Source organism: Cebus imitator, unplaced genomic scaffold (genome assembly GCF_001604975.1).
Source record: "Cebus imitator isolate Cc_AM_T3 unplaced genomic scaffold, Cebus_imitator-1.0 Scaffold614, whole genome shotgun sequence".
NCBI classification, from domain to species: domain Eukaryota; kingdom Metazoa; phylum Chordata; class Mammalia; order Primates; family Cebidae; genus Cebus; species Cebus imitator.
In genome coordinates, this window is record NW_016107929.1 from 233,540 (window position 1) to 258,367 (window position 24,828).

The 24,828-nt window shown below is 38.7% G+C and overlaps 1 protein-coding gene and 1 pseudogene across 1 annotated transcript in view; both read left to right on the forward strand.

Annotated features, from left to right (window-relative positions):
* Positions 1-625: 625 nt before the first annotated feature.
* Positions 626-24,828, forward strand: part of CD163L1 (CD163 molecule like 1) — an 83,778-nt gene continuing 59,575 nt past the window's right edge. Inside the window, exons 1-4 of the mRNA XM_017517061.2 lie at positions 626-714; positions 3,475-3,567; positions 8,620-8,934; positions 9,592-9,912. Of these exons, the coding sequence (XP_017372550.1) occupies positions 684-714; positions 3,475-3,567; positions 8,620-8,934; positions 9,592-9,912 (760 nt within the window). The 5' untranslated portion in view covers positions 626-683. The remainder of the gene's footprint in view (positions 715-3,474; positions 3,568-8,619; positions 8,935-9,591; positions 9,913-24,828) is intronic.
* LOC108294981 lies at positions 23,359-24,026 on the forward strand (annotated as a pseudogene).

Sequence of the window (24,828 nt, forward strand, 5' to 3'; positions counted from 1 at the left end):
CTCAGAAGCCACTTGTGGCTTTCTGCCTAATGGTTGAAATCATTTAAACAAATGTTTTCCAAACTCATTTGATGACTAAGCTTTATTTTCTTTCACATAATGATTAATAATGAAAAACTAATTTTAAAGGACTCTATTTTGTTAAACATTTTTGTAGACATAAAGTTTGTTCAATTATGTTTATCCGTGCTCATGTTTCATCAGCAAAGCTTTCATAGACCAGCCAGTTTTTAGCAATGTAACCTCTTCTGACCCTCTTAGCATAACTGGTTGAAATATGTATGCTAAAACGAACAAACCTGGTGATATCGTTTATCTTTTAGATAAATGTAAAACTCTGCTTACGAGATCACATTTACAGAACAAACATTTTAAAGTATAAAACATGAGCCTTTTTGAAAGTTTAGAGTAGCAATTTACAGTTCCCTTTATTCTGTGAGATTTCCAGACATATTATTTAACTTCCTTTGTTTTCCATATCCTAACGTGATAAGGAAGTAGCAAAGAAAAAAACAATCTCAGCTTTTATAATGACTTCTCCTTTCGAGAACTATGAACTCAATTTTACAACATTATCATTTCCAAATAACAGATCTGTCTCCACCGCATGAGTACACTTCTGGGGTTATATAAAAGTGGACCCAGGAGTTAAATCCTGAGACTCAGGAAGAAATAGACCTGTAATGATGCTGCCTCAAAACTCTTGGCATATTGGTAAGGGCTTGCTTTTATTTTGCTCTGCCATTTGGGAGATGGTGGGTATAGTAAGAACATGTGTAACAATACACAGATATAAATATTATGTGGTAAGGTTAAAAAAAGACAGGACATGAGAAATATTTTAAAAATTGGAAGTTTTGTGGAGCTTAGAGTAGCAGCAATATTGGAGGCAAAATTGAAATCCAAGAAAGGAGGAAATAATTAATAAAGTCAACAGAAAATGTATTATAAAGACTGGAGATTTGAAGTCACACAAGGGTATAAAGTTGCAGAAATGAAAAGAAGGGATAAATTGGAAATTTATATTTGTTGTTATCAAGTGCCAGGTACTACAGTAGAGGCTTTAGGTCATTTCAATTTAATTCACACAGGTAACCTATTTTATAGGTATTACTGTCTCCATTGGTAGATGAAAAATTAACACTTTTAAGAGATAACTGATTTATGTACAGTCATAAACTAGAATCTACAGTTTAAATTCAGGACCAGTTAAGTCTGAGCCCTTGATCTTTCTGCTGTAAATTTTAGTGAAGCAAATAAATAAAAGTCATAAAAAACAAAGAACAAGGTTTTAATGGGCCCAAAAGAGTAAGGATTAAGAAAGAATATATGGCTAAGAAGCATTTCAGAGCACATCTGAAGTTAGTCGTAACCTTTTAACTTGCATTTCATAGACACTTAGTGGAAATGAAGAATCACAAAGGGAGGTTTTTGCTGTACCTGGGACCTATAACTCCTAAATAGGATTGAGGCTTTTGAATATGAATTGCTACTTCTGTTGACACTATGTCTCTGTGCCATTACTCTGCATGATTACTACAAGTCGACTTAATGATTTGTAACTATTTTGCTTATGACTAAAGACCAGCACATGTCTAGAAAACCAGCAGAAGTTTTGATATTTTTCAAAGCCTCCTTTTTGAAAAAGGCTTTCTGCAGTTCGAGAAGCTTAGCTACCTTCTATCTAGCAAGGCTGATTTTAATGAATTGCAGTCCTTCATAATTCCTGTGTGTTACTTCAAAGATAGTATTATTTAACTTTCAACGTGCTGTCTGCCATGTATCTAATCAGAAAAGGCATGGGAAAGTTGAAGGTCTTGAATTGGTGAGATGGTATTAGATATACAGAGGGCCACAAGTCCTGGCAATTGTATTTGATAGTTCTCCATCACAAGGCTTGCCTACTGCACTATTTGTTCACATTCATCAGATCTTGATTGTGTTGGTGTCAGAGCTTAGTAATGATTCTTTTTTTCTTTACAGTTCATTTTTAGCTCTAACCATTCTTACAGATGGGCACTCAGAGTTTCCTGGAAGGATTTAGGCAGATGTAACGGCCTCAAGTGTTATGGACAAGATGGAAAAGGAAATTGGGACACTAATTGCCCATTCCACACTTATTTCTCCCTGTTTGGTTCTATAGGGAGGGTTTTCTCTTGATTTGGGTACATTTTCCAAGAATGGTGCATGTGACTGATGATAGTTATAATAATAACATCTCCTCTGTGGTTATTACTGACTGTTGTCAAACTCACTTGGGATTACTTCTGAGAGAAGTGCTCAGGATCCATTTAGTTTCAAAGCATCATTTGAAAAAGTAAAGATGTCCACCAAAGCAGCTCTGCCTTCTAACTCTGCCCTTGCACAGCCCAAGCAGGATGGGCCTTTCCCAATGGGTACTGTTCCCTCTGTCCTCTTAGGGTTTTTGTTTTTTGTTGTCTGGGATTACACATGCTCAGTTTAACTCTAACCTCATCTTTTCCATAAGATGCTAAAGAAACTACTATTTAAGATACTTCTCTAATATTTACAACTATTACATACCCCTCAAGTAAACAGGATGATACATATTATTTTTAAGCATTTCTTAGACATTTATTTACTCTGTAAATCTCTATGAATTAATCATCCCATCTGCCTTTAAAACAATCTTTCTAAAATGTAAATTTTATTTATTATACCCTGATTAAATTCTTTAAAGTCTCCAAATAACTCAGAATAAATTCTCAACTCCTTTGCTTGTATATTGCTTCTGCCTAACTCAGTTTATTCTTCCCCCACACGTGTAGCCTGAGTTTATTCGACGCAGAACTGAGCGTGACTGAAAAGACAGGGAGAAGTGAGGAAGTGGTAAGATTCTGTAGGAATAGTAAAATAGTGACCCTGAAGAAAAGTAGATAGCTTTGGTAAATAATCGTGGGCTCTATCAGCAAGTATTACAGTGACCTACAAATGTTGATCTGCTTGTACGTTGCAGTCACAAGCCACAGAGTGGAATGCAGGCGAGAGCTCTTATTCATTCCTCTATTCCCATAATAAAGCACCAGGTCTGGTACTCATATCGTACTCAGTAAAAGAGCAAATGAATGAACAAAGCAGGATGATAACATTAGGAGGAAAAACCCAGTAAAACTGAGGAGACGGTCAATCAAAGACTTGAGAAGTAAAAATAGTCCCAAAATGCTAATCAATGCACCGCAAACAGCCACAAAAAACATTTGGACATAGAATGCAATCTTTCGGTGAATCGTGCTAAAATATCTGCCGTGTTACAAACCATTTGGTGCCTTTCCATCACAAACAGGAGCTAATCCTGTAACTTTTTCTGGGAAAAGGACTTTCTTGTGTAGTATCCTTGACAGGTGGAAGAATAATTCATCTTACTCTATTTTATTTTGGATTTAAGTCATTGAGGTCATCTAACATTTCTTAGAAAGACACGAAATTTTACCCTGCTATATTTTTCTTCTTTAGATTTTGGAAGCTGCTGTTGTCATCAGAATGTTTTCTCTGCCGTGGTAATTTGCATCCTGCTCCTGAATTCCTGCTCTCTCATCAGCAGTTTTAGTGAGTTCTGACAGATGATAACTTTTGGACTTACAATCCTCTATCATACCTTTCCCCTACTCACTCCCCTAAATGCATATTTTGAGGAAAATAGAACATATAAAAGTAATGTTGGACCTTCAGTAGCTATATTCTGTAAATAAAGGTATCCAAAATAATCTTATGCATTTCATATTAAAATTTTGGCTGACATTTTTTCCCTTCAGATAAAGGTGATTTCCAAATTCAGCCAGGGTCAGTGACTCAGGCCTGTAATCTCAGCACTTTGGGAGGCTGAGGCAGGGGGATCACCTGAGTTCGGGAGTTCGAGACCAGCCTGGCCAACATAGTGAAACCATGTCTCTATTAGAAATACAAAAATCAGCCAGGTGTAGTGATGTGCACCTGTAAGCCCAGCTATTCAAGGGGCTGAGGTGGGAGAATTGCTTGAACCTGGGAGGCGGAGGTTGCAGTGAGCCGAGATGGTGCAAAACCAGATAATGATGATTTCCAAATGTAAAATGTCTCATTGAAAAAATACATATACTGTATTTTTGCAAGTAGAAAAATAGGTTAATTAAAAACTTACAAGATACAGAAATCAAAGAATTAAACAATTAAAAATATGTGTGTTAATATATTAATACCCAAAGAAAAACACTATTAAGTGTTTAAAATACCAATTTGTGGCATTTTAATAGTTTTATATAATATATTTTTTAAAAATTTGCATTATATTTTGTATATTGGTTATTACCTGTATTAAATTTTGACCAGGCTGGTCTCAAATTCTTCTCCTCCGGTGATCCCTCTGCTTTGTGTGAGAACTGCTGTGAGTGATTACTTGTTATTTAACTGCTTTGTATTTCAGTAATTTCAGTAATATATTACATTTCATAGATCTGACACAGAATGTTTTTAATTACATTCTATTTTTTTAAATTAGGGCCAAATTTGTAGTTCAAATAAAATTTTATTATTGTTAAAGTAGATTCCTTTTTTTTAAAGAGACGGAGTTTGACTCTGTCGCCCAGGCTGGGGAGCAGTGGTATGATCATAGCTCACTGCAGCCTTGAGTTCCTGGACTCAGGCAATCCTCCCACTTCAGACTCTCAGGTAGCTAGGACTCAGATGTGTGCCACTATACCCAGCTAATTAAAAAAATGTTTCGTACAGTTAGGGTCCCACTATGTTGTCCAGGCTGATCTGAAACTCTTGGCCTGAAGCAATCCTCTCACCTCTGCCTTCCAAAGTGTTGAAATTACAGGCATGGGCCATGGCACTTGGGCTAAATTAACATTTTAAACGCTGTTGAGATTTAATCATGGTATTCAAATGATTATTTATTTTAATTGAATGCTTACTTTATTTGTGTAATTTTCTTATTTCTGTTTAATCTTAGGTAATATTAATATGTCTTTGTATATTCCAAACTAGTACTGGTTCTTGTTGTTACAAATATTTTTGATTAAATATATTTACTTTTTGAAATACTTTAAATTTCTTGCTGTTTAATGATATTTGATTAGACAAAATGGCCATTTTATAACATATATACAAATCGTTAAGCATCATGTAATGACACACGTAAATCCATCACTCAACCAGGAAACTAGATTTTTATCAACCACTTTTTTCTACGTATGTTTTCCTCTTCTCTTCCACCTACCTTCCAATCCCACCAGAGATAATGTCTATCCTGAATGGTGCATTTCTCACTACCTTACTTTCTAATAATATGATAGACATAGATATAGATGCAGAAGTAATGCATTGTTTAGTTTTGCTTATTTTCAGTTTTATGACATTCAAACTGCCTTTAGTGTTCTGACACTTGCTTTTATCTTTCAACATTATATTTCTAAGCTTCATCTCTGTTGTTGCAATGGCTATAATTAATTTAGTTTTCATTAGGTAAAATATGTTATCTTGTATAAATAAATATTCCCAATGAATTTATCCATTATCCTGTCAATAGTTATTTGAATTTTTCATTACTATTGTCAAATGTACTCGTATAAATATTCTTGCATATGTCTCTGGTGCAGATTTGTGTGAGTTTACTAGGGTCTTTATGTAGGAGTGGAATTACTAGGTTCTGAGCTATGCATGTTTTCAACTTTACCAGATAGGATGTATTTCACCAACAATGTTTATGTATTTTCAATGATTCATAGCGTCATTAACATTTTAAATTGTTCTAAATTTTTGCCAATCAAGAGAGTATGAAGCTATATCTTTTTATCTTAATTTTCAATTTCCTAAATACTAATAAGTTTAGGCATTTCTCCATGTATTTAATGGTCATGTCTTTTGTTTTCTTCCATGAAATGTCTGTTCAATTCATTTGCCCATTTTGCTTATTTTTCTAAATTTATATATTTGAAAAATATAATCTAGATACTGGTACATAGTCATAATATATGTTGCTAATGTATTCTCCATGTTTGTGATTTTTCACTTTTTACATAGTGCCTTTTGAAGAACAGAAGTTCTTAATTTATCAAATTTTCTTTAATAATTTTTATTACGCCTTGGTAAAAATCAGTATGTCTAAAAATTAGTAGAAATTAGTATCTACACATAAAAAAAGCCTTAACATATTGAAAAAATAGAAATGGCAAACATCAATCATATTAGAATATACATCTGTGTGTATATGTGTGTGCGTGTGCATGTGTGTGTATACCAACTACATTTTTAAGAGGTTTCATTAGACTTAAGAGTCATACTCCCACCAACAGTGCAAAAGTGTTCCTATTTCTCCACATCTTCTCCAGCATCTGTTGTCTCCAGATTTTTTAATGATCGCCATTCTAACTGGCGTGAGATGGTATCTCAATGTAGTTTTGATTTGCATTTCTCTGATGACCAGTGATGATGAGCATTTTTTCATATGTTTGTTGGTCTCATGTATGTCTTCTTTTGTAAAGTGTCTGTTCATATCCTTTGCCCACTTTTGAATGGGCTTGTTAGTTTTTTTCTTGTAAATCTGTTTTAGTTCTTTGTAAATTCTGGATATCAGCCCTTTGTCAGAAGATCAAACACCGCATGTTCTCACTCATAGGTGGGTGTTGAACAATGAGAACACATGGACACAGGGAGGGGAGCACTACACACTGGGGTCAGTTGGGGGGAAATAGGGGAGGGACAGTAGGGGGTGGGGAGCTGGGGAGAGATAGCAAGGGGAGAAATGCCAGACGTAGGTGATGGTGAGGAAGGCAGCAAATCACACTGCCACATGTGTACCTATGCAACAATTTTGCATGTTCTTCACATGTACCCCAAAACCTAAAATGCAATAAAATAAATAAATGGGGGGAAAAAAGAGTTATATGATACGGGCACAAGCATTAGAATGCCCTTCACACACATTTCAACTAAAAAGAAAAATGTACATATAGAAAGAAATAAGAAACAGTAGTAGCACTAGGAAATGAGAAAGAGAAATATAAGAAAACCAAAATTTCTAGTTATTCTCGTGAATATAGTATAGGTAAGACTACACTAAATGAAGACTTATGATTAATTCAGTCCACTTTCAGAAAGAATATTGCTATCGCTTGTGAAAAATATATTCTCACTGAGCCATTAGGGACTGAAACTCAGAAATGGGGAGCCTTTTTAATTATGATTTATCTCTCTGTTTCTCTCTCTCCTTCTTCCTCTCTCTGCTTTCTTTCTTTCTTTTTTTTTTTTTTTAGAAGGAGTTTCGCTCTTGTTACCCAGGCTGGAGTGCAATGGCACGATCTCGGCTCACCGCAACCTCGGCCTCCTGGGTTCAAGCAATTCTCCTGCCTCAGCCTCCCAAGTAGCTGGGATTACAGGCACGCGCCACCATGCCTAGCTAATTTTTGTATTTTAATAGAGACAGGGTTTCACCTTGTTGACCGGGATGGTCTTGATCTCTTTACCTCGTGATCCACCCACCTTGGCCTCCCAAAATGCTGGAATTACAGGCGTGAGCCACCGCGCCCGGCCTCTTTTTCTTTTTCTTTCTTTCTTTCTTCTTTCTTTTCTTTTCTCTTTTCTTTCCTTCCTTCCTTCCTTCCTTCCTTCCTTCCTTCCTTCCTTCCGTCCTTCCGTCCTTCCGTCCTTCCTTCCTTCCCTCTTTCTTTTTCTCTCTTTCTTTCTCTTTTTTCCTCTTTTTCTTCCTCCTTATTGCTTCTCCCTTTGGCTCACTTGCTTTTACTAACATACCCTCTCATCATTATCATATGCACAGAATTCACCATAAAGTTTCACACTGAAAAGTCATGTCTGCTTTAAAGTTTTCTCCCTTCATAGTAGTTTCCCAATTAAATTTTTATTGTCTGTTCTTCAAAATTTTGGCTCACAAGTAGATTTGGGTTAATATTAACTTTACTTGTTTCACGTTATCATCCATTTTACTTATTTCAAATTTTTAAGATGGGAATGTGAATAGTCGATGGTCATCCGAAGGACTGACCTTTTCTGAAGCTGTTATCTATCTGTGGTCCACATAGCTGTTAATTAGGGATGGTGGAGTAACATATTACAATCATGGATGGTTAGGTCTTCTTGCCCTGCAAGCCCTATTGTAGAATGTATCTAAAACATTTGAGGATATAAATACTCAAAAGTATTTAATGCTGTAGATTTTATTGAGTAGAAAATTATGTCAACCTTACAAGATGTTTTCAATTAAGAATATAAAATATCTCCTTTAAAAATGTAAGGTGGAATCCTCAGTTATAGGGTATTTTGAAACTGACTAGTCAAGGGACTTTCATTCTGGCTGCAACACAGCCAACTTTACCTTTTATATGGTTTATATCAGTAAGAATTGCATCCAAAGGAAAAATCTCTTTCCTTTTTTTTAATTTTCACATTACGATCCAAAGCAAAACTATGCTGCAAGGTGGTCTCTAGTTCCCTATGGTGAAAAATTAAAGCTTCTCACCTCAAATTTTCTCATTTTTTCTTTTCTCTCTACTATAAGTTTTAATAACAACAGTTAAGCTAAATGATCATCATCCATCTCACCTACTTATATTATTTCTGCCTTCTAACCTTTGCCACTTCTAAAGTATGTTTCTGTCTTTCTTGCAGGTGAAGCAGATTTGGAGTTGAGGCTGGTTGATGGAGACGGTCCCTGCTCTGGGAGAGTGGAGGTGAAATTCCAGGGAGAGTGGGGAACTGTGTGTGATGATGGGTGGAACACTACTGCCTCGATTGTTGTGTGCAAACAGCTTGGATGTCCATTTTATGTCACCACGTTTGGTCATGCCATGCCTGCATTTGGAAAAATTTGGCTTGATGATGTTTCCTGTCATGGAAATGAGTCATCTCTCTGGGAATGCCAACACCAGGAATGGGGAAGCAGTGACTGTAATCATAGAGAAGATGTTGCTGTGACCTGTTATGGTAAGAGTCTAACTAGAGTAAGAAGGCAAGTAAGACCTACAGTCAGAAATCACCTGCTGGGAGGTAGGGGTTTCTATTTTAACTTTGATAGTGTCCCTCTGGGAGACATATACAAATATTTTGTATATTTTTATATGTCTTCCCTTACTTCTAAACTAATGTCTAGTTACTATAACTGAGTTTAGAAAGAAATGAAGAGGGAGAGAGAGGAGAAATAGAGATAGAGATAGAAAGAGAGAGAGAGAGAGAGTGCATTAGTTACTAATGTAATATCTTTATCGTAACTGTAATTGAGTTGAGAAAGAAATTAAGAAGGTTGGGAGCAGAGATAGCTTTGATTTAAGTGACTTTTCTCATGTACCAGGTACACTAAAAGAACAAATACATTTTTTTAAATGAGGCATAAAATCAAAGCAAAATGATAAAGAGTATCATGCTAATGATTGATTTTTTTCACCTAGGATTTTTTGTGTGTGTGCTTGTGTATTTGTGTTTAGAAAAAAAGTCTCACACACCCCTCCTGTAAGTATTTTCAGTTAATTTTTTTATTTTTGGTAACTTCATTCATTACAGGGCTATCTTCTAATTATCCTTTCAATTTTATTTCAGGCACAAAGCTGGACCAATTTCTGATATGCCTGCTTGTATTTCTCATAGGTGAAACCAATGTGAGTCTGAGGCTAGTGGATGGAAGCAGTGCCTGTTCAGGGAGAGTGGAGGTGAAATTCCAAGAAAGGTGGGGGACTATATGTGATGATGGATGGAACTTGAATACCGCTGCCGTGGTGTGCAGGCAACTAGGATGTCCATCTTCTTTTATTTCTTATGGACTTGTTGGTAGCACTGCTACCTTTAGACCCATTTGGCTGGATGACATTTTATGCCAGGGGAATGAGTCAGCACTCTGGGATTGTAGACATCGTGGATGGGGAAATCATGACTGCAGTCACAACGAGGATGTCACATTAACCTGTTATGGTAAGAGCCCAAGATATCACGTGGAAAAAAGGAGCAATTTGTTTAGAAACAATACATATGGGCAGAAAAACGTCAATCATCCTCTGGAGAAGAATTTTCTCTGGTTATAACAAATTTTTGTTACCTCCCGAAATTGCTCCATTCTGGAGTTCTTCTAAACACCCTTCCTAAAACTGCTCTTCTTAACACATTTAAAGCACATTTTGAGTTTTAATATTTTCTGATCACTGAGCAGCATTCCATAGGCTGACCAAATCTTTTTTCTCAAAATCTGCAAACATCCTTTACTTAATTCCTCCAGCTACCTAGGATCTGCGAAAGGAACATCAGCCGCAGAATTAGCAAAAGTTCGTTTTATATTTTCACTGAGTTTAAGTAACCATGAATGTCCCCAAAAGTGTGAAATGGAGTATCAAATTCTTGCCAAAATTATAGCTAGTTGAGAGCAAGTATTAATGACGAGGGTGGTACATAGGGATAGAAACAAAGGAGAACAAAGGGAAGTGAAGCCTAGGTTTGATACAGTACAGCTGAATGGGAGAACGAAGTGAGAAACGCGGCTTTAGTCCAGAAGCTGGTAAATCATATCAAAATACTGGCTTATGGTGGGAGAATACTACCCTGAGTGGAGAAAGGAACTACAGAGATCAATGAAAGTGACAGAGAGATGATTTCTCTAGGACTTTTTCTTGTGCTATACTAGACACAGTGATTCTGTGAGAAATAAGACAAAAGTATGTGTTACAGACTTTATCCTCAAGGAACTAATAACCTACGGGGCAAACAACATGAATACATGCCATGTAAAGAATATTGAAAGTGAAAGTATATTTCATACTAAATAGATTCCATTGACTGCTTTTTAATGTATATATATTTTTTTGAGACAGAGTCTCACTCTGTCGCCAGGCGCCAGGCTGGAGTGCAGTGGCGCGATCTCGGCTCACTGCAACCTCCGCCTCCTGGGTTCAAGCAGTTCTCCTGTCTCAGCCTTCTGAGTAGCTGGGACTACAGGTGCACGCCACCATGCCCAGCTAACTTTTGCATTTTTAGTAGAGGCGGGGTTTCACCATGTTGGCCAGGATGGTCTCGATCTCTTGACCTTGTGATCCACCCGCCTTGGCCTCCCAAAGTGCTGGGATTATAGGCGTGAGCCACCGCGCCTGGCCTTCTTTTTAATATTTTTTATCACTACAATTGACTATGTTATGTAGCCAAATAAAATATAATTTCTAATATTACTCCTTATTTTAGTTTCTGGATGATAGTTAAAACCATAAAGGGGACATCTTGGCAATCAAAATAGTCTAGGATTTTACAGTTTTACTTAAAGGTGTTTGGCTTCAGTTATAGATTTTTCAGTTGCAGAAACTCAATTTTGCCAAGGGCAACCAGAAATTATCTTATTCAGGAGGATTTATCTGTTACTAAATTCATAATAGAATGATGTATAAACAAAGCCTCAAATTTTTGAATTAGTAATTAGCAATTAGCAAAATAACTACCAAGTAGGCCAGAATGTTTTTGAAAATTGGTCAGAATATACATTCTTCATAGGAAATTTATTATATAATTGTATAATATGTTTGATGAGACTTAAGAGCAAAAGAAGCCAGGGAAGTAAGTTATAATTAATAATTCACCAGTACCATCAAATACAGACAATCTGAAACCTCCATAACTTGGAAAGATACCTACACAATGGGAGTGAATTGTCATGTTCACTGAACAAGAATCACACATGTAAGTAAGACACTGTCAAATTTTTGCTATCTGGCCTGACTTTATCATTTTATTAAAGCACTTAAATGAGTTTGTTTGACATGTAAAAAGCTGTCCATATTTAATATACACAACTTGATGAGTTTAAAGAAAACTATACACTCATGAAACCATCACCACCATCAAGGTCATAAGCATACACATCGCCTCCCAAAGATTCCTACCACTCCTTTTTTATTAATTCTTCGATGGTAAGAATATTTAGCATAATATCTACCTTCTTAGCTGCTTTTAAGCATGTAATACAATATCTGTAGGTCTTTTGGGGGTAGAATGAACATCTTAACAATTTAATTCTTTTACCTTCCTTTTTTTTTCTTTTTTTAAATTTTACTTTAAGTTCTGGGGTACATGTGCAGAATGCAGATTTGTTACATAGGTATACACGTGTCACGGTGGTTTGCTGCATCCATCACCCTGTTATCTACATTAGGTATTTCTCCTAATGCCATTCCTCCCCTAATGCCCACCGCCCAACAGGCCCTGATGTGTGATGTTCCCCTCCCTGTGTCCATGTGTTCTCACTGTCTAACTCCCACTTATGAGTGAGAACGCATGGTGTTTGGTTTTCTGTTCTTCTGTTATTTTACTGGGAATGATGGTTTGCAGCTTCATCCATGTCCCTGCAAAGGATGTGAACTCATTCTTTTTTTTATGGCTGCATAGTATTCCATGGTGTATACGTGCCACATTTTCTTTATCCAGTTTATCATCGATGGGCATTTGGGTTGGTTCCAAGCCTTTGCTATTGTGAACAGTGCCACAATAAACATACGTATGTGTGTGTCTTTATAATAAAATGATTTATAATCCTTTGGGTAGATACTCAGAAATGGGATTGCAGGGTCAAATGGTATTTCTTGGTCTAGCTCCTTAAGGAATCACTGTACTGTCTTCCACAATGGTTGAACTAATTTACACTCCCAACAGTATAAAAACGTTCCTATTTCTCCACATCCTCTCCAGCATCTGTTGTCTCCTGACTTTTTAATGATCACCATTCTAACTGGCATCAGATGGAATCTCACTGTGGTTTTGATTTGCATTTCTCTAATGACCAGTGATGATGACCTTTTTTTTTTTTTTAAAAAAAATGTTTCTGGCTGCATAAATATCTCCTTTTGAGAAGTGTCTTTTCATATCCTTTGCCCATTTTTTGATGGAGATTTTTTTTTCTTATAAATTTGTTTAAGTTCTTTGTAGATTCTGGATATTAGCCTTTTGTCAGATGGAGAGCTTGTAAAAATTTTCTGTTACTCTTTAGGTTGCCTGTTGACTCTGAAGATAGTTTCCTTTGCTGTGCAGCTCTTATTAGATCCCATCTGTCTATTTTGACTTTTGTTGCCATTGCTTTCGGTGTTTTAGTCATGAAGTTTTTGTCCATGCCTATGACCTGAAAGGTATTGCAAAGATTTTCTTCTAGGGTTTTTATGGTTTTAGGCCTTACATTTAAGTATTTAATCCATCTTGAGTTAATTTTTGTATAAGGTGTAAGGAAAAGATCCAGTTTCAGCTTTCTGCACATGGCCAGCCAGTTTTCCCAACACCCTTTATTAAATAGGGAATCCTTTCCCCATTGCTTGTTGTTGTTAGGTTTGTCAAAGATCAGATGGGTGTAGATGTGTAGTATTATTTCTGAGGCCTCTGTTCTGTTCCATTGGTCTATATATCTGTTTTGGTACCAGTACCATGCTGTTTTGGTTACCATAGCCTTGAAGTATAGTTTGAAGTCAGGTAGCATGATGCCTCCAGCTTTGTTCTTTTTGCTTAGGATTGTCTTGGCTAAACGTTTTGAGTGAGTTTCTTAATTCTGACTTCTAACTTGATTGTATTGTGGTCTGAGGGACTGTTTGTTATGATTTCCATTCTTTTTCATTTGCTGAGGAGTGTTTTACTTCCAATTATGTGGTAAATTTTAGAATAAGTGAGATGTGATGCTGAGGAGAATGTATATTCTGTTTATTTGGGGTTGAGAGTTCTGTAGATTTCTATTAGTTTCGCTTAGTCCAGAGCTGAGTTCAAGTCCTGTGTATCCTTGTTAATTTTCTGTCTCGTTGATCTAATATTGACAAGGGGGTGTTAAAGTCTCCTACTGTTATTGTGTGGGAGGTTAAGTCTCTTTGTAGGTCTCTAAGAACTTGCTTTATGAATCTGAGTGCTTTGTATTGGGTACATATATATTGAGGATAGTTATCTCTTCTTGTTGCATTGATACCTTTACCATTATGTAATGCCCTTCTTTGTCTTTTTTGAGCTTTGTTGCTTTAAAGTCTGTTTTATCAGAGACTAGGATTGCAACTCCTGCTTTTTGTTTTGCTTTCTATTTGCTTGGCAAATGTTCCTCCATCCCTTTATTTTGAGTCTATGTGAGTCTTTGCACATAAGATGGGTCTCCTGAATACAGCACACCAATGGGTCTTGACTTTTTATCCAGTTTGCCAGTCTGTGTCTTTTGATTGGGGCATTTAGGCCTCTTACGTTCAACGTTAATATTGTTATGTTTGAATTTGATCCCACCATTATGTTACTGGCTCATTATTTTGCCCATTAGTTGACACAGTTTCTTCATTGTGTTGATGCTTTTTACCATTTGGTACATTTTTGAAGTGGTTGGTACTGGTTGTTCCTTTCTATGTTTAGTGCTTTTTTCAGGAACTCTTGTAAGGCAGGCCTGGTGGTGACAAAATCTCTGAGTACTTGCATGTTCACAAAGGATTTTATTTTTCCTTCACTTATGAAGCTTATTTTGGCCGGATATGAAATTCTGGGTTGAAAGTTCTTTTCTTTAAGGATGTTGAATATTGGCCCCCATTCCCTTCTAGCTTGTAGAGTTTCTGCCAAGAGATCCGCCGTGAGTCTGTTGGTATTTCCTTTGTGGGTGACTCGACCTTTCTCTCTGGCTGTCCTTAGAATTTTTTCCTTCACTTCAACCCCAGTGAATCTGACAACTATGTGCCTTGGGGTTGCTCTTCTTGAGGAATATCTTTGTGGTGTTCTCTGTATTTCCTGGATTTGAATGTTGGCCTAGCTTTTTAGGTTGGGAAAGTTCTCTTGGATAATATCTCAAAGAGTGTTTTCCAACTTGGATTCATTCCCCCGTCACATTCAGGTATGCAGATCAGGCGTAGGTTAGGTCTTTTCACATAATCCCATAGTTTCTGGGGGCTTTGTTCATTTTTTTTCATTCTTTTTTCTCTAATCTTGCCTTTCTCATTTTATTTCATTGATTTGATCTTCTGTCTCTGATATCCTTTCTTCTGCTTGATTGATTCGGCTGTTGAAACTTGTGTATGCCTCGCAAAGTTTTCGTGCTGTGTTTTTCAGCTCCATCAAGTTGTTTATGTTCTTCTCTAAGTTGGTTATTCTAGTTAGCATTTCGTCTAACCTTTTTTCAGGGTTCTTAGTTTCTTTGCACTGGGTTAGAATATGGTCTTTTAACTCAGAGAAGTTTGTTATTACCCACCTTCTGAAGCCTCCTTCTGTCAATTTGTCAGATTCATTCTCTGTCGTTTTTTGTTCCCTTGATGGTGAGGAGTTGTGATCCCTGGGAGGAGAAGAGGTGTTCTGTTCTTTGATGGTTTCATCGTTTTTGCACTTTTTCCCCCCATCTTCGTGGATTTATCTCCCTTTAATCTTTGAAGTTGGTGATTTCAGGAGTTTCTGAGTGGGCGTTTTTTTTTTTTTCTGTTGAGGTTGGAGCTGTATCTTTTTTGGCCTGTAAAGGGCATTGCTGGGCTCTCTAGGATTCGGTCAGTTTGCTGGGTGGGTGGTCCTTCCCTGGAGTTTGTTTGAAGGTGAAATTGGCCCTGCCTTCCCCATGGTGTCTCTCCTTCCCCAGCTGGATCTTCCTGGTTGGGGTCAAACTGGTGTATTTGCTGCCAAGCTCTCTAGCGAGGGCTTCAGTTTCAGTTCTATGGAGGTGGGGCCTGCCAGGCCTTATAGTCTGTTTCCCTGCTTTCAACTCTGCCTCCCTCCGTGGGATGGTCGGTCCTGCTGGCGTTAGTCCAAACTTCTGCCCAGGTCCCTGCCACAACTTGCTGGCCAGGCGGTAGCCGCTGCTCAGATTTACATCAACGACCCACCTTTGACCCAACCAAAGGTGCCCAACCATCTGGCAGGGCTCCTGTGGACCATGGGTTGCAGGAGGGATGAGGTAAGCACAGATTCCAAATTGGAGCATGGAGGGGGTTAAGTCCCCTGACCCTCTGAACTGGCTGCATCTTTCAGGTAGGGATGTGCCCCCCTCACCCATCTTGATTTGCCCCCCTGGGTGGCTCTCGCCCTGTGGCTCCTTCCCTGGGCCTAGTTTCAGAGCCCTATCAGTCCCACGGAAAGGAACCCGGCACCTCATTTGGAATCGTGAAGTCCTCTAGGCCTCTGTGTCTCATTCACTGGGAGCTGGTTCCAGTGCTGGCGTCTCTCGGCCATCTGGGTGCCCCCTCAAGGGTGATCCACCAGCTCGTCAGGCTCCAGCCCATTGTCCACGTTGATCCTGCACAGCACCGATTATGTTGTCGATGTCAGAATATGCATATCTTTATATTTTATATCCACTAGCAAATTATGGTAACTAGCAATCTTTTATTTCAATTGAAAGTACTTTATTTAGCACTTCTTTTAAGGAAGAAGTGGTGATAAACTTTCTCGGTTTTTGCTTATTTAGGAAGGTCTTTATCTCTCCATTCGGAAATTAAGCTTTACCAAGTGTAATGTTCTTGGGTAGCAGGGTTCTTTTTCTCTTCCAGTACGTTGACTATATCATCCTACTCTCTCTTAGGCTGCAAGGTTCTGTTGAGAAAGTCACTGATAGCTCTATGGGAATTTCCTTGCATGTGGCTGGTTGGTTTTCTCTTGCTACTTTCAACATTTTCTCTTTGTATTGACTTTTGACAATCTGCTTATCGTGTATAACAGTGAAGCTCTCTTATGTTCAACTCATTTGGAGTTCTTTGGGATTATTGGTTTAGGATGCTCATTTTCCTACCAAGATTTGAGAAATTTATAATAATTATTATTTTTCAAATTTCTGTTTTTTTACTCTTTCTCTTCTAATTTCTATAATAGATATATTGGTTCATTTAATAGTGTCCTATAAGTCTTGTAGGCTTTCTTTACTCTTTCTCCTTCTTTTTGTTCTTCTGACTGAATAATTTCAAGTGATCTTTCAGTTCACTGGTTCTTTATTCTGCTCAATCAAATCTGCTGCTGAAGCTCTGTATTGAATTTTTCAGTTGCCATGGTATTTTTTTTTTCTCCAAAATTTCTGTTTGGTTCTTTTTTATTGTTTCTATCTCTTTACTGAACTTCTCATTTTGTTCATGCATTGTTTTCCTCTTTTTGTTTAGTTGCCTATCTATGTTCTCTTGTGGTCCATTGAGTTTCTTTAAGAAGATCATTTTTTCTTCTTTGTCAGGCTATTTTTAGATCTTACTTTCTTTGGGGTCAGCCACTAGAACTTTATTTTGTTCCTTTGGTAGTGCCATATTTCCTTCATTCATTATGTTTGTCTTTTCATTTGAATAAATAATCTCCTCTCGTCTTTACTAGATGGAACCGTGTGTTGGTGTTTTTTCATTTGAATAAGTAATCTCCTCTAGCCTTTACTGATGCTTTAGAGAAGATGAACCTTGACCACTTGACCTGGCTAGAGATTCTAGAGGGTCTCTCAAACCTTTTCTATGGGGATGCTTTATCCACACCTTTTGTTTCCTGTTAGTGTGGAAGTCTTTTCTCCTAGTGGTCCCCATTTCTTTTCTCCTAGTGGTGCCAATTCAGTTGTACTAATCTTCTCAGTGTTCTAGGTGAGATGAGACAGAAATGTTCCATAAGGCCAAGAAACTCAGGCACTCACTTCATTTCCATCTTCTCCCATGGGAGAAATCGTACTAAGGGGGTCTCTCTTGGTCATAAGCTGTGCTGCCTAGGAGAAGAGTGATATAGGGAAAGGGAAAATGTTCTTCTTATCTTCTTCAATGTCTATTTGCATTTATATTTTGCTCCATCCTCCTCAATGTCTATTTTGGTTTTTTTTCCCATTTATTTATTTTATTGCATTTTAGGTTTTGGGGTACATATGAAGAACATGCAAGATTGTTACATAGGTACACACATGGCAGTGTGATTTGCTGCCTTCCTCCCCATCACCTACACCTGACATCTCTCCCCTTGCTATCTCTCCCCAGCTCCCCATCCCCCACTGTCCCTCCCCTATTTCCCCCCAGCTGACACCAGTGTGTAGTGCTCCCCTCCCTGTGTCCATGTGTTCTCATTGTCCAACACCCGCCTATGAGTGAGAACATGTGGTGTTTGATCTTCTGCTCTTCTGTCAGTTTGCTGAGAATGATGGTTTCCAGGTTCATCCATGTCCCTACAAAGGACACAAACTCATCATTTTTGATGGCTGCATAATATTCCATGGTGTATATGTGCCACATTTTCCCTATCCAGTCTATCATTGATGGGCATTTGGGTTGGTTCCAGGTCTTTGCTATTGTAAACAGTGCTGCAATGAACATTCGTGTGCACGTGTCCTTATGGTAGAACGATTTGTAATCCTTTGGATATATACCCAGTAATGGGATTGCTGGGTCAAATGGAATTTCTATTTCTAGGTCCTTGAGGAATCGCCACACTGTCTTCCACAATGGTTGAACTAATTTACACTCCCACCAACAGTGCAAAAGTGTTCCTATTTCTCCACATCCTCTCCAGCATCTGTTGTCTCCAGATTTTTTAGTGATTGCCATTCTAACTGGCGTGAGATGGTATCTCAATGTTGTTTTGATTTGCATTTCTCTGATGACCAGTGATGATGAGCGTTTTTTCATATGTTTGTTGGCCTCATGTATGTCTTCTTTTGTAAAGTGTCTGTTCATATCCTTTGCCCACTTTTGAATGGGCTTGTTAGTTTTTTTCTTGTAAATCTGTTTTAGTTCTTTGTAAGTTCTGGATATCAGCCCTTTGTCAGATGAGTAAACTGCAAAAATTTTTTCCCATTCTGTTGGTTGCCGATTTGCTCTAATGACTGTTTCTTTTGCTGTGCAGAAGCTGTGGAGTTTGATTAGGTCCCATTTGTCTATTTATATTTTGCTCCATCAAGGTGTTTGAACTTCTTATATGTACCTCTAGGATCCCATAAAAATACTTTCATTCAAAAATTATTGTTAAAATTGTTCTTTCTGTGGGAGATATAAGGTTTTTCTGCCACCTGGCTTACATTCTTTTGGCTTGCCTCTATGGTGATATCAGGCTTGCAATCCACATGGTTTTCCCTGTGATCTTTCTCTTTTTACACTCTCCAGATAGTGTGCAATATTTTTGCACTATAATTTATCTTTTCCTTTTTAAGATTACAACCATATCATTGTGATTAGAATTTGCATGTTTCTAAAATTATTTTTATTATGCATATACAAGTAGTCAACATTTATTCCATCGAAATTTTATATTTCATTTCAAGTAGTTCTTTATGGGAAGATTATTTCAATTCTATTTTATCTTTTGACCAAGAATTATATTATGAAAGATTCTTTAATTACTTATGTAATTTTGATGTCCTGCCTAAAACAGTATGAGAGCGTCCCATAGATATATCTTAAAACCCATTTCCTAGGGGGTCTATTTTCCTCCAATATACAACAAATCTTACAAGTTTCAGCCAAAAGATTTATTTGTTCTTAAGTGAATGAATACATCATTTATTGAATTCTTTTTGTTTTAGAATTGAATGAACAGTTGTTCATAGTAAAATGAATTGAGAGTACAATACTTTAACATTAAAGCCACGAGTCCTTTGAGTCAGAAAGGCATGTTCAATAGAAATAAGTAGATAAATGATGTTTTCAAATCCAGGAAGACTTTTTCTCCTTGGCCTCACTTATGACCTAGACTTGTGTCTAGTTTTAAGATAGAAAGGAATTGTTAGAGACAGTGAATGGAAGTAACCGATGTGAAGAAGTGGGAAATGTTAATGTCCAGGATCAGTGGGGAACTGTGTGTCATCAGAACTGGGATGCTAATAGTTGTTTGTAATTAACTGAATTAACAATCTATAGTCAATGTGAATTTTCATCCTAATGCTAGTGCTTAATCCAAGAATATATGGATGTTTCATACATCCTGCTTGGGAGATAAATAGCTCCTCTGGGTATGCAAACACTGTGTTTGGGGGATGAATTAGTCAATTTGCATTGCTATGAATGAATACCTGAGACTGGGTAATTTATAAAGAAAAGAGTTTTATTTGATTCATGGTTCTGAAGGCTGTACATGAATCATGGAACCAGCAACGACTTCTGGTGATGACCTTGGAAAACTTACAATCATGGCAGGAGGCCAAAGAGAAGTCAACATATCATGTGGAAAGAGGAAGCAAGAGAGAAGGGAGCAAGGTGGTGGGGGAGGTGCCAGGCTCTTTAAACAACCAGCTCCCCTATGAACTCATTACTGCAGGGAGGGCACAGAGCCATTGAGGAAAGACCCACCTCCATGACCTGAACACCTCCCACAGGCCCCACTTTCAATACTGGGGAATCACATTTCAACCTGAGATTCGGAGGGAACAAAACATCCAAACCATATCAGGGGAATAATAATGGTAACCATAATTTGGATACTGTAATTATCTGTTTTAGTAAGACTTTCAACAAATGGAAATTTAAAAAAGGAAATCTATGTTCAAATTTGTCATAATGATATATGTTTTAAAGGGAAAACTAGCAATATCATCTTTAAGAATTATCTCAGAATTTTAGGCTATTCTGTATTCCTTTTACTCTCTGAAAAGTATTATTCCATGTTTTATGATTTTTTTCTTTTCTGCTGAAAAGGGAATTGTCGTTTTTATTGAATTTTCTCTGAAGGGAACTCATCTTAGTCTCTTGGTGTTTTTAAAGTGTTTTTTTTTTTCTGTCTTTAATTTCCATTTTACCATTATGTGCTTTGATGTCATTTTCTTTGTGTTCCCATGCTTGTAGTTTATGATGATGCTTGAATCTGGGGCTATATTTGAAGAGTCTAAATTTTTGGCAAATTCTTAACACATATATATTTTTTATTTTGAGATGCAGTCTCTCTCTGTTGCCCAGGCTGGAGTGCAGTGGCGTGATCTCAGCTCACTGGAACCTCTGCCTCCTGGATTCTAGTGATTCTCCTGCCTCAGCCTCCCTAGCAACTGGGATTACAGGTGCACGCCATCACGCCCAGCAAATTTTTGTATTTTTAGTAGAGATGGGGTTTCACCATGTTGGCCAGGCTGGTCTTGAACCCCTGACCTCCAATGATCTGCCCACTTCAGTCTCCCAAAGTGCTGGGATTACAGGCATGAGCAACTGCGCTGGCCCTTAAATACTATATTTTCAATTTTTTTTTTTTTTTTTTTTTCTTTATTTTTTCTTTTTACTCTTTGGAACTGCAATTACATGAATATTTGTTTTCTTATTCCCTACCTTGTGCCTCTTGAAACTTTTTTTTCTGCATTTCCTGTATTTTGACTTTTTCTGCTTGATTCTGCTTGTATCCTACAGCATGCTAATACTTTTTTCTTTGATGCATTTTATTAAACTAATCTACTGTGTTGTTAATTTAATTAACTGCATTTTTCAGCTCCAGAACCTTCAATTGGTTTATTTTTGTAGTTTTTATTTTTATTTTTCTGCCAAAATTTTCTGTCTTGCCTTTTATTTTGTTGTACATGTTAAGGATGGTGATTTACAACCTGTTTCTGGTAATTCATACCCCCTGTTGATTGTGTCTTTTTTTCTCTTGGTTTTTAATCATGTTATCTTCTCCACACTTTTATTATTTCTGAGAGAGAAAGATGCACAATTCATGAAAAATTATACAGTCAACTAGGTGTAGGATAATTTTATATTTTTGGCAGAAGGCAATCCCAGATAACCTTAATTCAGTCACAGTTAGAGATTGAATCTTGGCTTCAGTTCCTTCAAAGGCTAGTCTGTTCTATTCCTTATTTCTAGAAATGTACCCTTTAGGACAGGGGTCTCAACCCCCCGGCTGTGAACTGGGTCCTGTCACGGCATGTTAGGGACTGTGCCACACAGCAGGAGGTGAGAGGCCAGCAAGAGAGCTTCACTGAGAGAGCGCCGCCTCCTCGCAGATCAGCGTGGGCATTAGATTCTCACAGGAGTGCATTTGGGGGATCTAGGTTGTGCACTCCTTATGAGAATCTAATGCCTGATTATCTGAGGCAGAACAGTTTCATTCTGGAACCATCACCATTACCCCCCATTCCCCTCAACTTTTGTGGAAAAATTTTCTTCCACAAAATCAATCTTTGGTGCCAGAAAGGTTGGGAACTGCTGCTTTAGGACACCTTTTCAAAGTCAGGGTTTACTGAGGGTCTCTTTTGGTGGGTTCTGAACTTTGTGTGCTATAATTAGGCAGATTTTACATAAATTAGTATACAAAAATAAAACTTAATTTATGAGGAAATTTTGAATACACTTAAATACATTTACAAAGATGCATAGTTTCCTTTCTTATGCCTACTTTAAAAAAAAAACATTTTGAATTAATATCCCCTATATATTGACTATCTCTTTTAAAATATATACCACTATAATAATCTCTTCTTGGAAAAATGCTAATTCCATCTTTAGGTTTATAAACTTACTCTATGGCCTCAATAATCTCACCTTCCATAGAAGTCATATATACATGCAGTAGCAATGAGAAGTGTCATTCTTCTTTATTTCTTCTTTTTTTCCCTTGGATGACTGGATGTTGGGCGCCAAAGAGAGAAAATGGGGAACAAACCATGTTGGGCGTCGACTCTCTCCCTCTTTATCTTATGCTCTTTTCTAGACATGGTAGCCAAAAAAGCACAAGTCCAAAACTGAGGCAGGGAAAGGCTTTTGCAAGTAACAGGATCTCTGCTCAAAATAACAAAAGCAAAAGGCAGTGTTTTGACTCAAAGAGATGGTATTCTCAATTGTGAACCTCTTTGAGTATGCTTACACGCTAGGGTTCCACATTATTTCTGGAAATCTATTTCCTTAATCAATTCTTAGGTTAAGAAAAGAACATCTAAATAGAAGAAAAAATTTGGAGTGTCCTCACCACAAAGAAAAGATAAATTTTTGAGGTGACGGATATCCAAATTACTCTAATTTGATTATTTCACATTATATATAGATATAAGAATATCACATGTATCCCCAAAATACATATGACTAGTATGTATCAACAAAAATACACAAATATAAAGTTTTAAAATATTGCTAATATGATATCCTATTTCTTGAATCTAGCAATATATTAAAATAATAATACACTGTGACTAACTGTCTTTCAATGAGTGAATGGGGTAAAAGATTTCTATATTCTTACTATGGTAATAGTTACACAAATTAATACATGTATTACAATTCATAAAACTGTACACACACAATCACAAAACCAGTCCAATTTTACTGTACATTAATTTATTAAATAAAGGTAAATAATCTGTAAAAAAGAAATCTCACTCATTTAACTGAGAGATATGGGGACAAAACTAGCAATTGGAGAGAGAGAAAGAGAGAGAGTGAGAGAGAGAGATATAGACAGTGTGCTCTTGGATTCTTAGAAGACCTAGGCAAAGACTGGGAGAAGCGGGAGAACAGCGGGAGATGAGATTCCCCTTCTAAATAATTAAAAGTCGCCATGCAGCTGACGGTGAAGGCGCTGCAGGGCCGCCAGTGCAGCCTGCAGGTGCGGAGGACGAGCTGGTGTCCACGCTGAAGCAGCTGAACGTCCCCGTGCGCCGGCAGCGGCTGCTCTTCCAGGGCAAGGCCCTGGCCCATGGGAAACGACTCGGATTACAGCATCGGGCCCAACTCCAAGCTCAGCCTAGTGGTCAAACCCCTGGAGAAGGTGCTCCGAGAAGAAGGCGCTGGCCGGAGACTGGCCACTCCCCAGCCCCGCAGGGCTGGCAGCTGATCTCCAGAGTCTTGGCCCGCCACTTCAGCGCGGCAGATGCCAGCAGGGTCCTGGAACAGCTGCAGAGGGGTTAGGAGAGGTCCCTGAGCCGCCTGACGCTGGACGACATCGAACGCTTGGCCAGCCGCTTCCTGCACCCAGAGGGACGGAGACGGTGGAGAAGGTATCTCCAAACAGCGTTCTCAGAGCATGGGGAGGTGCCCGACGCCAGGCCGTGGCTGGCACCTGTTGCAGTTGGGCTTATAATAATAATGGCCGGCAGGTACCTGGCTCTGGCGGGTTGGCCTGGGTTTGCTTCCACACCCTTGGAAGGGCTGAGCCAGCACAGCGGAGGCCATGCAGGGGCGCAGCCCGGTTGGAGCCCGGCAGCCTCTGAAACTGCCTCGACGTGACAAGGAGGAAGGGGCTGCTTGGAGAGCTGAGCTCTCTCGTGTCATATTTAGCCCACTGAGAACACACACACACTCAGCAACTCCCTCCCAAGCCTGAACCGGGAAGCAGCTGTCACCTGACCTCCGGCGGGTCCAGCAGAACCCTCAGCTCACCGCCGCAGGAGGCCGAGCTGCCGCCAGCCCTGGATCCCCCAGCTGCCACAGCTAGTGTGCGTCCTACAAACGGAAAAGCAGGCTGGGGCCAGGGAGTGAGAAAGGCACCCCAGCTCTGTGAAGTGACTTCGGGCAAGTCTCACTGCCACTTTGGTCCCCAGCCGCAGACGCTATACAGTGAGGGCCACTTCCCGATCTGAGTCAGTGTCCGCTGCCCTTACCCCAGCCCGGGGTGGGGAGTGTTTACAGTGAACTGAAGCCAAAAGCAAAGCATGGCCAAGTGTGACCCAGAGATGGGTGGCCTGGCCTTTGGTGACACAGCTCTTCTCTGGGGCACCCTGTCTGCTTGTCTCCTCCTCCAGGAAGCATTAGGGCTGATGGGTGACTCAGCAAGGCAGTGTCAGAGCTGGGACTGGTGGAGGCATTCATCCTCATCCCCAGCGCTTGCCTCCGTGTGGAAGACGAACACATCCCAGCCACCTGTGCAGACGGGCTCACTTCGTATGCTCCTTTTTGCCTGAGAGGAAACCTTGGGGTGCCAAGGTGGGGGCAGAAGCATGGGCTGGGTTCCACTTCCTCCTCCACCCTGCCCTGCACGTGGGCACTAGAGGACATTGAAGCACCTGCTCCTTGGAGGAGGCCCCCAGGG